General features: G+C 46.2%; 1 protein-coding gene across 1 annotated transcript in view; it reads left to right on the forward strand.

Moving 5' to 3' along the window:
• The window catches only part of HSF5 (heat shock transcription factor 5), a 59,523-nt gene extending 46,947 nt beyond the window's left edge, over window positions 1-12,576 (forward strand). The window contains exon 6 of the mRNA XM_075559280.1: window positions 11,483-12,576. Coding sequence (XP_075415395.1) covers window positions 11,483-11,553 — 71 coding nt within the window. The 3' untranslated portion in view covers window positions 11,554-12,576. The remainder of the gene's footprint in view (window positions 1-11,482) is intronic.
• The last annotated feature ends 418 nt before the right edge of the window (window positions 12,577-12,994 follow it).

Consider the following 12,994-nt stretch of genomic DNA (forward strand, 5'->3'; position numbering starts at 1 on the left):
TGTCCTGTTGTCTGTGGGAATGTACTATGAATATACCCTTGGAGTTGTATTGTTAGAACAGTTCAATTCACACCCCAGACTACTGAACCCTAGTGGTGGTGCGTTGTTGCAAGGTTGGCAGTTCAAACCCACCAGCTGCTCCACGGGGGAAAGAGACTGCCTGCACCTGTAAAGTTTATAAAGTCTCCCCAAACCACATCGGGCCACTGGGAGTCAGAGCAGACTCTGTGGCCGCAGGTTTAGTCAGTTGAGGTTGTCAGCCACAGAACAGAGAAAAGGCGGAGGAAAGTCTTAGTACACCTGGAGCCTGACCTTCCGTGTACAAGGACAGGGCACCTGAAACACCGTTGTTACATTGTAAATGTGGAGGCTGGAGAGTGTCTCAGTTTACTCAACATCTCATGTCTGTTTGCTCTTCCAGTACAGTCCCCCCTCAACCGACCGTCAATCCTCCTTGGCTCCCTTGTCCCCATCCTTTCTACTTCCAGTGCCCAAGCCACCAGGAAGACTATAGCGCAGCAGAAAGCTGAAACCACCAGGTCCGTTCCAGCCCCGTGTGGGGTCCCCAGACTCAGACCCACCTGGTGGTGTCCTTGACTCCATTGTGAGCACTAGCAGACTGCCTGCTACAGAGGAACTGGTGGGGTCCTCTCAGCCCTGGCTGGGTGGGGAGAGGGGAGGGAAGCCGCAGGGAGCAGCCAAAGCCCCATTGAGTTAAAATCAACTCCTCAGCAGTGGGTTTGGGTTTTCAGCTCTAATACATTGATGTAATTCCCAGGTCTTCACCCCATCACCTCTGTGGCTCTGAAAACACAGGCCATCGGGAGAATTGGCTGCAGTCCATCATAACAAGTCTCCCCCGGAAGGGGATTCAGCTGGGCAGTTCCATGTGCTTGAGCAGCATGAGTATTCCTTACCGGAACGCGTTCCCACCTGGACTAAATAAAAGTTTTTAAAAAAGAAGAAGAAAATTCTTAGCAGAGCTGTATCCCCTTCCATCTCCGCTCACACACTGACTACTCTAACCCAAGTTCATCTCCTCGTTTAGGGTTTTGAGGAGTGTCAAGAACCAGTGTGACTTTTGTCAACTTGTTCCTCGATAATCCCTCGATTATTTGACCTGTAGTCTGACTTCCAGGGTCTCACGGGCCACACTTGGACTAAGGGATTGACACAGGTAACAAAGGTCACCAGCAATCTAGCCTGCCCTGCGCATCTAGAATCCAAACTCCCTATTAGTCAGGATATAGGTTAGGCTTCCGTAGCAAGAAAAAGACACAAGACAGACGTTTACTTTTACCTCATGGTAACATGTGACTGTAGCAAAACAAAGAGCTACCACGGCTGCTTCCCTCCTGTCCGCGAGCTCTGGGCTTCATGGTTAAGTCCAGCTTGGTACAGCACCCCCATGGTGGCCACAGGCTCCCAGAGCTACCCCTCCCTGCCAGCAGGCTCACCTTTTTTTTTTTGGCTCACATCTCTGTGACCAAAATTTAGGCACATGGTCAAACTGACTACCGGGAAGCTAGAAAACAGAAGCTTGAGCTGAGGGCTGCTTGCCTATTTACAGCAGCATTATGATGAAAAGAAAGGAAGTATCCACTAGAAGACAAATCGAAGTCTCTGATACATAGAGTAATAGAACATATCTACAAGGTAAAAATGGAATGTTCTGTTGATAATACACAAAGAGTCCTACAGGTCCATAAAAAAGGACAAAAACCTAAACTCACTGCGATCAAGTCATTCTGAAATGAGTAAGGTTCTATGAATAAACTTTAGTAGTAGAAGTAATACAGATGATCGGCAGCATATGAAAAAGATCTTCAACTCCTCTAATAGCCGGAGAGCTTGGACTCCACCAGATTTTTCCACCTGATGTAATTGAACTATTGAATTACATGAAATGTGAATTGTATGCCCATAAAACTGTTGGGGGAAAAGCCCATTTAACAAAGTGACAGCAATAAAACCCTACCCAATAACAACAACAACAACAGAGAGATGCAGGGAAAAACCAACCTTCTACGCAGTATAACTGAAAAAAATGAATTTGCACTGTCTTTGGGAAAGTAATGTCGCTGTATCCGTACATAATGCTTACCCCCTTGATTCTGACTAGCTCCAGGTCTCTGCACATTCTTTGTAGCACTGTGCCTTCTTGAGTTGCCCTTTGGAAATTTCTGTTCAGCTCTTTTCCTTCATCTTTGTTTTTCCATTCGCATTAGCTCTATGATCAAGAGCAAGTTTAGAGTCTCTTCTGACATCTACTTTGATCTTTTCTTTCTTTCCAGTCTTTTTAATGACCTTTTGCTGTCGTTCCTGTATTCTGTGCTTGATGTCAACCCACTGCCTCTCAGGCCTTCTGTCACTAGTGCTCAGTGAGTCACAGCTCTTTTTGAGATGTTTTAGAATTTCAGGTGGGATGTGCTCAAGGTGGCTCTCATGCCCGTGTTTTAATCTTCTTGAACGTGGTCTGTCCCTCAGTCAGCCCCTGGCCTGGTTTTAGCTGCTGATGTCGAGCGTCTCCGTTGCCTCTCCCCACAGATGTGGTCCTTTAGCTTCCCGTGCAGTTAGGGCCCCACCAGCAAGGCACAGGGCCCGCCCGAAAGCTGCTCTGCTTTGAGGAGGCAGCTCTTCTTCAGTTGCACGCCAGACTATGTGAAAGGCAGCTGCCTGGCCAAAAGGCTGGGAGAGATCCCTATTTGTACCAACATCAAAGGCAGAAATGATGAAACAATACCATTGGTCTTACGTGCAAAGAAATTTTTTGTAGACGAAAATTCAAAAACAGTTGCAGCAACACATCAATAGGGGGCTTCCAGAAATTCCAGCCAGATTCAGCAGTGCACGTGGCACAAGGGCAATCGATGCTGATGTCAGGTGGGTCTTGGCTGAAAGCAGAGAATGCCAGAAAGATGTTCCCCGTGTTTTATGGACTCTACTATGGCTTGAAATTGTTGTATCCTAAAAGATTATGGACGACATTGTGAAGAATGGGAATTCCAGAACATTTCGTTGTGTTTATGCAGAAACTGTGCATAGAGCAAGAAGCAGTCATTGAAGCAAAGGAAGGGGACACTGGTTTAAAGTCAGGAAAACTGTGCATGAGAATTGTGTCCTTTCCTCATACTCTTTATTCAAGATCTGTCTGTTGAGCAAGATCCAAGAAGCTGCTTGGTGGAAGAAGAGTGAGACGTCAGGATCGAAAGAAGACTCATTAGGAGCCTGTGAAAGGCAGATGACACAACCTTGCCGAAAGCCAAGAGGACGTGAAGCACCTAGAGATGGAGATCCAAGATTTCAGCCTTCAGGATAAATTGCAACTCAATATAAACAAAGCAAAGCCCTCACAACTGGACCAATAGGTGACACGATAAACAGAGAAAAGGTTGACGTCATCAAGGGCTTGATCTTTCTTGGATCCACCGTCAATGTTCATGGACGTAGCAGTTGAGAAATCAAAAGACACACTAGACGTAGTGCCTTTGGCAAATCTGCAGCACAAGATCTCTTTAAAGTGTTGAAGAGCAAGGATGTCACTTTGATAGCTAAGGTGAACCTGACCCATGCCGTGACATTGTCAGTCACCTCAGATGCACGTGAAGGTTGGACGGTGAATCAGGAAGATCAAAGAAGAACCGGTGCCTTTGAGTTGTGGGCTTGTGACGAGGACTGACAGTATCATGGACCTCAAGAAGAAGACACACATCTGTCTTGGAAGAAGTGCAGTCTCACAGGAGAGGAGGGCAAGACTTCATCGCTTGTACCTCGGACGTGTTGTCAGGAGAGACCAGTTCTGGAGAAGGACATCATCTTGGTAAAGTAGAGGGGCAGCGAAAAGGAGGAAGGCCCTTGAAGAAACGCATCGACACAGTAGCGGCAGCAGTGGCTCAAACACCACCGCCGAGGGCACCTCACAGCACACCCTCTGTGGGCTCTCACCTTCAGAAATAGGCACCTTCCCCAACTTGCTTCAGAGAAGTCCGCTCACTAGAGTGCTGTTGATCGTAACAACAATCTAGACAAAGCATCAGTGCTCGACCGTAAGGAAGTAGGTACATTATGAAAAATTGATGCAATGAAATACTGTGTAATTATTTAAGAAAATAAATAAGCTTGATAAGTTCTGACCTGGAAAGATAGAAAGTGTTCAGAGTATGTTGAGTGAATGAAACAAATTATTGCACAATATATCTAACACAAACCCCTTTCTAGAAAGAAGAAAAGGCTATGCAATATAATTATATTTAAAAGACTACAATGATGTGATAAAGCTGGAAAACGACATCTTCAAAGAATTGGAAGGATGGAGGATTTTTTTTAACCTAATCTGTGCCTTTATATGTAACACGGGGCATAGGGCAATTTTCACTATATTTTTGAATAAAATATTTTTAATTGAAAAAAATAGCATGACTAGAAAAAACTCATAGGAGCAAGAGCTTACAGGGTGTATTTGTTTTACATGCCTTTGTTATATCCCAGATGCTAGCCTGGCTTTGGGGGCTTAAGTATGATGGACTCAAGCTAACTGTACCTCACACAGAAATGATTCTTAAGATTTCTGGAGCTCACAGAGGCTTCTCCGTTTCCCCAGGGGCACTTCCCAGAACGGCTCACTTCTGCCTGTCCCATGACGTCATCCCGGGGCAGAACTTAGTCCCCTTTCTTGAATTCTTCCTCCCCTGAAACAGTCCCCTGGGCATTTTGTATATAGCACACGTTCCTGAAAATTATACAGCAAATAAATTTGAAACAATTTTATTGGGCGCCTTTACAAATCTTATAACAATCCACAATTCAACTAGATCAAACATAATTGTACAATTGCTGTCACCATCATTTTCAAAACATTTTCTTCTTGAACTCTTTGATATCAGCTCCCTTAGCAAATCATTTTAAATCGAGCCTTATACTTGTCTGTTGGACTTTGTGTCATGTGTTTGCTACCATTTCCCCGTGTATTCGCATCATACCTTTCTTCGCTGCTCTTTCTTGAATCTGTTCTCCCCCAAGCTGTGACTCCTTCGCCTTGCTTGGCAGACGGAGTCAGATGCCTTGTTTATTTCCTACTGTTCTCGAGACGTCTTCCCTACCCAGGGCACCATATCAAAGTATATCCTCTGACAAAGATAGTTCCCTGAGAAATCTGGTATTCGCTGCTAAAATAATAATTTTCTCCACATTAATTATCTTTGTTTTCCCTAAATAATGCCTATGCTTTGGTCAGTAGTGTTGATAAAGTAGGCCTTAGTTGACCTTGACTTCCTGGTGTGAAACACAAAGAGTTATGAAATTTTGGCATTCTTATACTATAGTATCATATTTTCATTTCATTAGAGGCAGGGGCAAATGACTCTTGATGAAGCTAGAACATCTGTCTTAAAAGAAGCAAGCTGTATAACTAAAGAGGGTAAGTAAAATACAACTCGTGAAGTTGCCCTGTTCTTCCTTGCTAGAAGAGTGGTAAAAACGTGGCCGTGTGTCAAGTTCTGTGGCAGAAAGACGCCTGAAGTGAGAGCTAGAGAGCGTGTAAGCTTTACATGCTGCTGATCAGAGACAGACAGCACAGCACGGTGGATAGGAATAAGCCTTTTAATATTAGCAAAAACTGGATTCTGCCATTTACCGATTCTCCGTTTCCTCGTCTGGAAACTGAACCTAGTAATACTGTGAATACGCAAGGCCATCGGTGTGGCGCATAGTGGTGGCTCATCAGGTCAGACCTCCAGGGGCAATGTCATGAACGGCAGGCTTGGATAGCCCCGTGCTTCTGCTGCGCCTTTACTCGGAGGCCTAAGAGGCTTCTCAAACTTCACGTATTCCACCCTTCTCCTCATTTTAGTTATCTCAAGAAATAATGTTTCTAGTCACATCCAGTCCACCAACATTATTAGAGTCTTCTTGGACTCCCTCCATCACCCCACTCAGTCCATTTAGTAAATCCCATCAGTTCTGTGTCAGTGTAAATGACCAGAGTTGTTCTTGTTGAAGTTCACGCCACTGTCACCGTTCCCTGGGTGGATACGCGAGCCTCGTCCTCCGTCTGCTTCTGGCCCCGACAGCTGTCCTTTTCCACACACGAGTTAGAGGGACCCTTTCTCCAACCCTAGGGGCCTGGGAGGTGCAGTGGACGGCAGTTCAGGGTGCTAACCTCAAGGTCAGCACTTGGAGCCCACCAGCTCCTCAGTGATCAATGTGCAGCTGTCTCGTCCCATCGAGGAATGGCCTTGGGACCCAGAAGGCAGTGCTGCTCTGTCCCACGGGGTCTGTAAGTCGGGACCGACTCCATAGCAGTCGTCTGAGCTTACATGGATAAAACTTTCACTGTTTGAATTTCTCCAACGGTTTCCCATCACATCTAGAGGAAAATCTGTAAAATATCTGTGGTCTACAAGATCCTTCATCTATTCCAGGCATTGCTATTCTTTGAACATAGTCATGCCTTCCCACTTTCTATTCTCTCTGCTGGAAGTGCGCTTCATTCAGCTTTTGCAAACCCTGCCCCTTTATTTCATTCCGTTCTCTGCCCAAAGGCTAGCTCATATTTAGAAACCTTCTGACCGTGCTGTCCGTCTCTATTTCTTATCCCTTTTAATGTTTCTTCTGTAGGTCTTATCTCTACTTGACATTTTCTATTCATTTTTTTTTCTCTTTCTGGAAGGATTTTGTTGTGTTCACTCTTGAGCTGCTAGTGACAAGGTCATTGGTTCCAGTCCACCAGCACTTCTGTGGGAGAGAGAGAGGCTGTATGCCCCACCAAGATTTACAGTCTCGGAAACCTATGTAGAATCACTTTGAGTCAGAATCAATCCAGTGGCGGGGGGTTGGTATTAGTACCTCTGGCTCTCAATGATTTACTGACTAGATGGATGTTTGAGTGAACTGCTTCCCCCCCTCCTCCCTCAGCTATACTTGTATCTAACTGATGCAATTTTTTAAAATCCTTAGGAAAAAATGTTTCATCGGTCACCCCGTCACCCCAAAGTAAAACTTGAACATTTAGGGAATCAAGCTACTCCTTAACTTTCCTCTGACAGTTTAAGACATGACAAAATAAAAATAACTTACAAATTAGCAAGGTTTCTTGGGGTGGGGCGGGGAGGAAGGGGAAAATGAGGAGCTGATACCAAGGGCTCGAGTAGACAGCACCTGCTTTGAGAATGATGGTGGCAGCATACGTGCGAATGCGCTCGACAGTGGATGAGTGCATGGGTTGTGATAAGAGATGTAAGAGCCCCAGTAAAATGATTTCTAAAAAGAAAAAAATCCCCAACTATTTATGGAGCAATTTTCCATTCTCACCATCTCAAGAACACAACTCAGTGCCATCCTTTGCATTCACCGTGTTGTACGGTGACCACGGCCTCGTCGCAGACTGTCCCGTCTCCCCAGATAGAAACTGTGCGTTGAACACACACCCTCGCTTGTCCTCTCGTCCCCTGGCGATCTGAAGTCTGCTTCTGTCTCGACAGGTTTGCCCAGGCTAGAGCTTTTCTATGATGGAATAAGACACTATCTGTCTCTTACCCCTGGGCGGATTTCGTGTAGCATGTTTTCAAGGTCTGTCCACATGGCAGCACACCGTTAGTTGCTGTGGTGCCATTGAGACTCACGGTCACTCCGTGCACTTGTGCTGGAACTGTGGAGACCCTGCCCTCTGCTTTCCTCAACAGCGAGGCCATTTTCACTTCCCTACCAGCAGTCTGTGATGATGGTTCCACTTGCTGCTCACGCTCTTAGTTCCAGTCAGAGCCATCCTAAGCAGCACCCAAAACTCACTGCCACCAAGTTGATTCTGCATCACAGTGACCTTCTAAGAGAGGGTGGAATTGCCCCTGTGGGTTTCTGAGCCTGTCACTCTTTGCAGGACTAGAAAGACTTCCCTTTAGCCCACGGCGTGGCTGGTGGTCTCAACCTGCTGACAGCAGCTGGGCAGTGAGCAGCCCAGCACATTGCCCACTGTGTGGGTGGGAAATGGTACCTTATTGTGGTTTTGATAGCCGTTTCCCTCCTATCGGGGGATGTTGAACATATTTCCATGTCCTTCCGGCCACTGATGTATCTTTTTGGAGAAGATAAATAACTTTGTTGAGAACTACAATATTAGTATGCGAGTTGGTATCTTCTCCTGTTTGGGTTAAATGCTTCTTGATTGTATCTCTAGTGTATGTTATTAGAACAGGATGTAAATTACTGCCCATGAACCAAAGGTGGCTTGCTGCCTCTCTTTTATATGGCTTGTAAGCTAAGAAAGCCTTTTACATTTTTAATTGGTTGTGGGGAAAATCAAAAGAAGAATATTTCATGACACGTAGAAATTATGTGAAATTCACCCTCTATAAATGATATTTATAGCCACACCCATATTGTCTGTGACGGCCTCATGGACAGGCTAGAGCAGTGGCTCTCAGCCTCCCTCACGCCACGGCCCTTTCATGCAGCCCCTCATGTGGTGGGGACCCCCCCCAACCATAAAATTATTTTCGTTGCTACTTCATCACTGGAATTTTGCTACTGCGATGAGCTGGGCGATCCCTATGAAAGGGTCATTAGACCTCCAAAGGGGTCACGAGGACGCACAGGTTGAGAGCCACTGGGCTAGACCATTGTGCAGTTGCCATAGAGACGACACAGCCGCCGCCTAAAGAAAAGGCTTGCAGAGCCGGTGTGGGGAGTCTCTGATCACTGCTGGCCTGCGTCGCCCTGCAGAGAGTCAGTGGTATTCACTCAACCCAAAATTTAATCTTAGGTTTGTTCTCACACATGACCCGAGATGTTTTTTATCTGGGTATGTATATTAAAGTATTACTGATAACAATAGAATGTGAAATTCCTAAAGTATCACTTTCATGTTCAACTGTTACTACCATTAAAAATAGCTCCCACCCATGAAGATCCCAGCTTTCGAAGATATTATTCACAGCTAAAATAAGAGGTTTTGATTAAATTACCTCCAGAGCCTCCTTTATCTCCAAGTTGTGTAGGGAAGGCTGTTGGAGTATCAGTACACTGCCTGTGTCCCTTCGACAGGGGCGTTTCATGTCCTAGGACTTTGTAGGGCCCTGCTCTAGTGACAGTATTTCGGAGTATTTTCTTACCGGTTTAAGTAGGAGCATCTTCCCACACTTCCAAGTTTCCTTTGAACTTTTTTTTTTAATGACAGGCTCCAAAGTGATTGGGTATCCAGATGGCAGAGATTCCGAATGATGTGCACTTTGTGAGAAGGGGCCTGTTGACCACCGCCTCGGGCGTGCTATGTGGGGGTCTTTGAGCACACATTGACTGAAGGAACTATCTCCTGGGTCAAAATAACAAAGTGGTAAAGTTCTAACTCCTGAGATGGGAGGCATAGAATTGCCCACGTGGCAACCACCAGTCAGAATCAACTCCACAGCAACGAAGAGCCGCCCTTGGCAATACTGACTGGTGGTTCCCCGGCGAGTGTGCACCTGCCCCATGACTGACCTGCTCCTCACTCACAGAGGGTGGGCACACGGGGCCCTTGATCACAGTGAGTCTCCTCCGACTTCCGCAGAGATGGGACCCCGAGCACAGTGCACCCAGCAGTAGCCTTGCTGTGGTGACTTCACCACCCTACCTTCTGGTGGTTGATCCACCAACCTTGCAGTTAGCAGCTCAGTGCCTAAGCATTTTAAACTAAATGTTTAAAAGCAAAATGTGATTTATTCCTAAAGGACGGCCCTCTCGTCCCTATTGGTTAGGGCTGAGATTTCACTAAGATCACGGCACCCACGCCTCACAGGCGCTCTTGGTCGGAATGGACATTTTCCAGACGACTAGGTGTAACGCCTTTTCCCCTCAAAGCCTTTCGTCTCTCAAGTGACTCAGTGGCCGTGATTCCCAAACAGGGATGTTCTCGGATGAGTATGCAGATTTCCCTTTGGCTCGTAGTCAGCGGCGCCCCGTGTGGCTCCAGACTCAGCTGTGGTTTTCTGTGTGTTTCTAGTTCTCTGTACTCTCCAACCTCTGATTGGCAGCTCCATTATGGAGACACATTTTAACAAACTTACGATGTTTCGATGGTTATGACTAGTCGTGCTTGGTAAATGCTATGTTTAGAACCCAAACATGGAGCTTGAATAAGAGTTGTTGCTGCTGTTCCCCAGCTTGCGTCCCCCCACCCCCCACCCCAAAGGAGATCTATAGGAGCTTTGTGAGTGTCTTAAGGTACGACCCTCCACTGCTTGCTTGCTTGCTTTTTAATGTTTTTTCCCACTGCTTTCAAAGTAGGGTCACTCATAAGTCCTTTCATATTCCAAATGGCCACCCTAGTTGCTAGATGGTCTTTCATTCTGGTTTGGTTTTGGAGCTGCAGTGTTTAGAGGATGGTCATAATTAGGCATCACGCCTCATACGCTCTTTGCCCAGCTTTTAAACTCCTGAAGCTCAGGCCGCATGCCGCCACCACGCACTGCTGTCCAGCCAATTCCCACTCAGAGCAGCCCAAGACTGGCTTTCCCACTGTGAGTTTTGATGGCGAGAGAGCCTCATCATTCTCAAAGGGAGAGGTTGGAGGGCTTGAACCACCAGCCTTGCAGCTAGCAGCCCAATGCCCAAGTCACAGCACCACCAGGGCTCCTGCACTCCACACCAATTAAATTAGAGTAGCAACGAGAGCCCCAGTTAGCGGTGTTTTTCACGATCCCAGGTGATTCCATTGTGAAGCAAGACCGGGAAACCGCTGGCTTTACTTATTAACCAGATAGTTTAGTTTTAAGTGGCTCTTTCCCCTAGCTACCAGGCTGTGGTTCATATGGTCCATTCGTACTGTGGACGAATTGTTTTCTTGAGCGTGATTACTTATTATAACATTTTCCCCCCTGGATCTGTTTCTTTTTCAGATTTTTACAACCCATCCACCTGTTCTTATTTAAGAAAAAATAAAACAAGTAACTCAAACCCATTGTCATCAAGCTGACTCCAGCTCATGGCAACCCTGTTGTTACTGAGTGGGACTGTCCCATGGGGATTGGTTGTAGTCTCTACACGAGCAGACCATAAGCCCTTCTTCCATGGTGCCATGAGGCGGGTTCAAACTGCCAAACTAGGTTAGTAGTCAGTCGCACACCATGTGTGCCGCCCACGAACCTCACCTGTGTCCGTAACAAGGAGGAAATGAATTTTCACTTGTGTGGGGTATGTTTTACCTGATCCCTTGGACACCGCTTCTTTCTTCTTCCCTTGTCATAAAAGGCAACTCAACTGAAAAGAGGCTTGGCCACATCCATGAGAGAAGAGAAACATTAAATTTTGTAGGTCCCTTTTACACTAGGCTGTATCCATGGGCCCTAGAGTTACAAGAATGCCCCCACGTTGAGACTGCTGGGACCTTATTATCCTAGAGCCAATGCTACAGGTGAGAACTAGGCCAGCAGTGCTTTGTGTTTGCAGACGGCTACAGAAGTCTACTGTCTGCGAGGCTCCGACTGAGTAAACAATCCCCCTCTCTTTCTAGATCTGCATCTGCTGGTGGACGTGGCCTGCAAGCAGGAGCACTTTCCCAAGGAGGAAGAGTTGAAAGAATGAGGAATGGGTGACACACGTGACACTGTGCGCAAGCTGGAGCTGGAGGCAGACTAGCCTTGCACACGACACACTGTTGGGACTTTTTCAGTTGTGTTAAGGAAAAAAAAAGTATTTTTCGTTTTGTTAATTGAGACTTTGGTCTTTTCTAGAACTGTTCAGTTCAGATAATTTACCTCGATAAACTACTAAACGTCTCCGGGCCGTGGTTTTCTGCTGCCCCGCTCTCTTTCACACAAAAGCTCCTGGCGGCGCCTGCGGTCCTGGAGAACGAGGCGCGGTGTGTATGTGCTGGTGGGGCAGCCTGCCACAGGGGAGTGCCGTCCCTCTCTCATGTCACGTAGGATCCGTTTGAAGAAAGCTGTGTGAGCGACGGAGGCATCTGAGGCCACCACGTCTGCAGGCCTCCCTGGGGCAAGGGGTGACGGGGCTGATTTTCTCAGTGCGTAACCAAGAACCGCTCTTGCTCTCCAATCCAGCATTCTGTTTGAAGAGCAAGGTATCCGGACTTGGACCACTCATCACATGTACCTACCCCGAGCCGTCTTTATTAGTGGGAGCATTCTTCTGTTGTCATTTCTCTCCTTAGTTTTAATAATATATAATCATACATGGTAAGAAGGGTTTGTTAAGACATTGTTTACTGAAATGTCTTCTAAAGAAAAATCTTTAACTTGTTTAATATAATTATATTAATAAATGCTGGTAGATTGAAATGTTTTAATGCTCACATTTTTATTAATATTGCAGGAAGCATGCCTGATATCTTTGTTTTGACGGGAAAATGTACAATGTATGAACAAAAACATTAAGGGATTTAACAGAATAGTTCTTATTTTAGATTTTGCACATGATTGGTATCAAGCCTCACCCATGTAAGGTTTTTTGTACAAGTGTTGGGAAAAGTGGACTTTTAGCAAAAGCTACTCCTCTGACAACTTTTGATTGGCTTAAGCTTCTGAGACCGTGTTGGCTAGTGGGACGCCCAGGAGTGTTATTTATCGTCGCTGTAGGCGTCTGACTCGGCGTCGGGGGCCTGGGGGACGAGTTCTGAAGTCTCGCTCAGGCGAAGAGAGGTCTTGGACGGCCAGTCCCAGAGTTGAGGCCTCTCTTGCTCGTCGCGTGATGGCAAGGAGCCCTCTGAATCGACTAGAGCATTTGTATTGGGTTTTGTCTCAGTTTTTCCAATACACGTTTTCGGAAACAAAGGATGTCCTAGTAGTATAAAACGAATTAGAAAGTAAAAGAGGCACTTAGTGATCTGGCATCGGCCCATGCGCGTCACTGTGGGTGTGGTTTAATTGAGCCCTAACGTTGCATTGTGCCTTCCAGTGACGTCACGCCCTGACTGTTAGGAAGATCTTTTTTGTTCTGTGTTGCTTTTAAAGGGTAAGCTCTGTATTGGTCTACAGCGATTCGATTTGGGTATGAAAATAGGTTCTGA

The sequence above is a fragment of the Tenrec ecaudatus genome, chromosome 10 (assembly GCF_050624435.1).
Source record: "Tenrec ecaudatus isolate mTenEca1 chromosome 10, mTenEca1.hap1, whole genome shotgun sequence".
Lineage (NCBI taxonomy): Eukaryota > Metazoa > Chordata > Mammalia > Afrosoricida > Tenrecidae > Tenrec > Tenrec ecaudatus.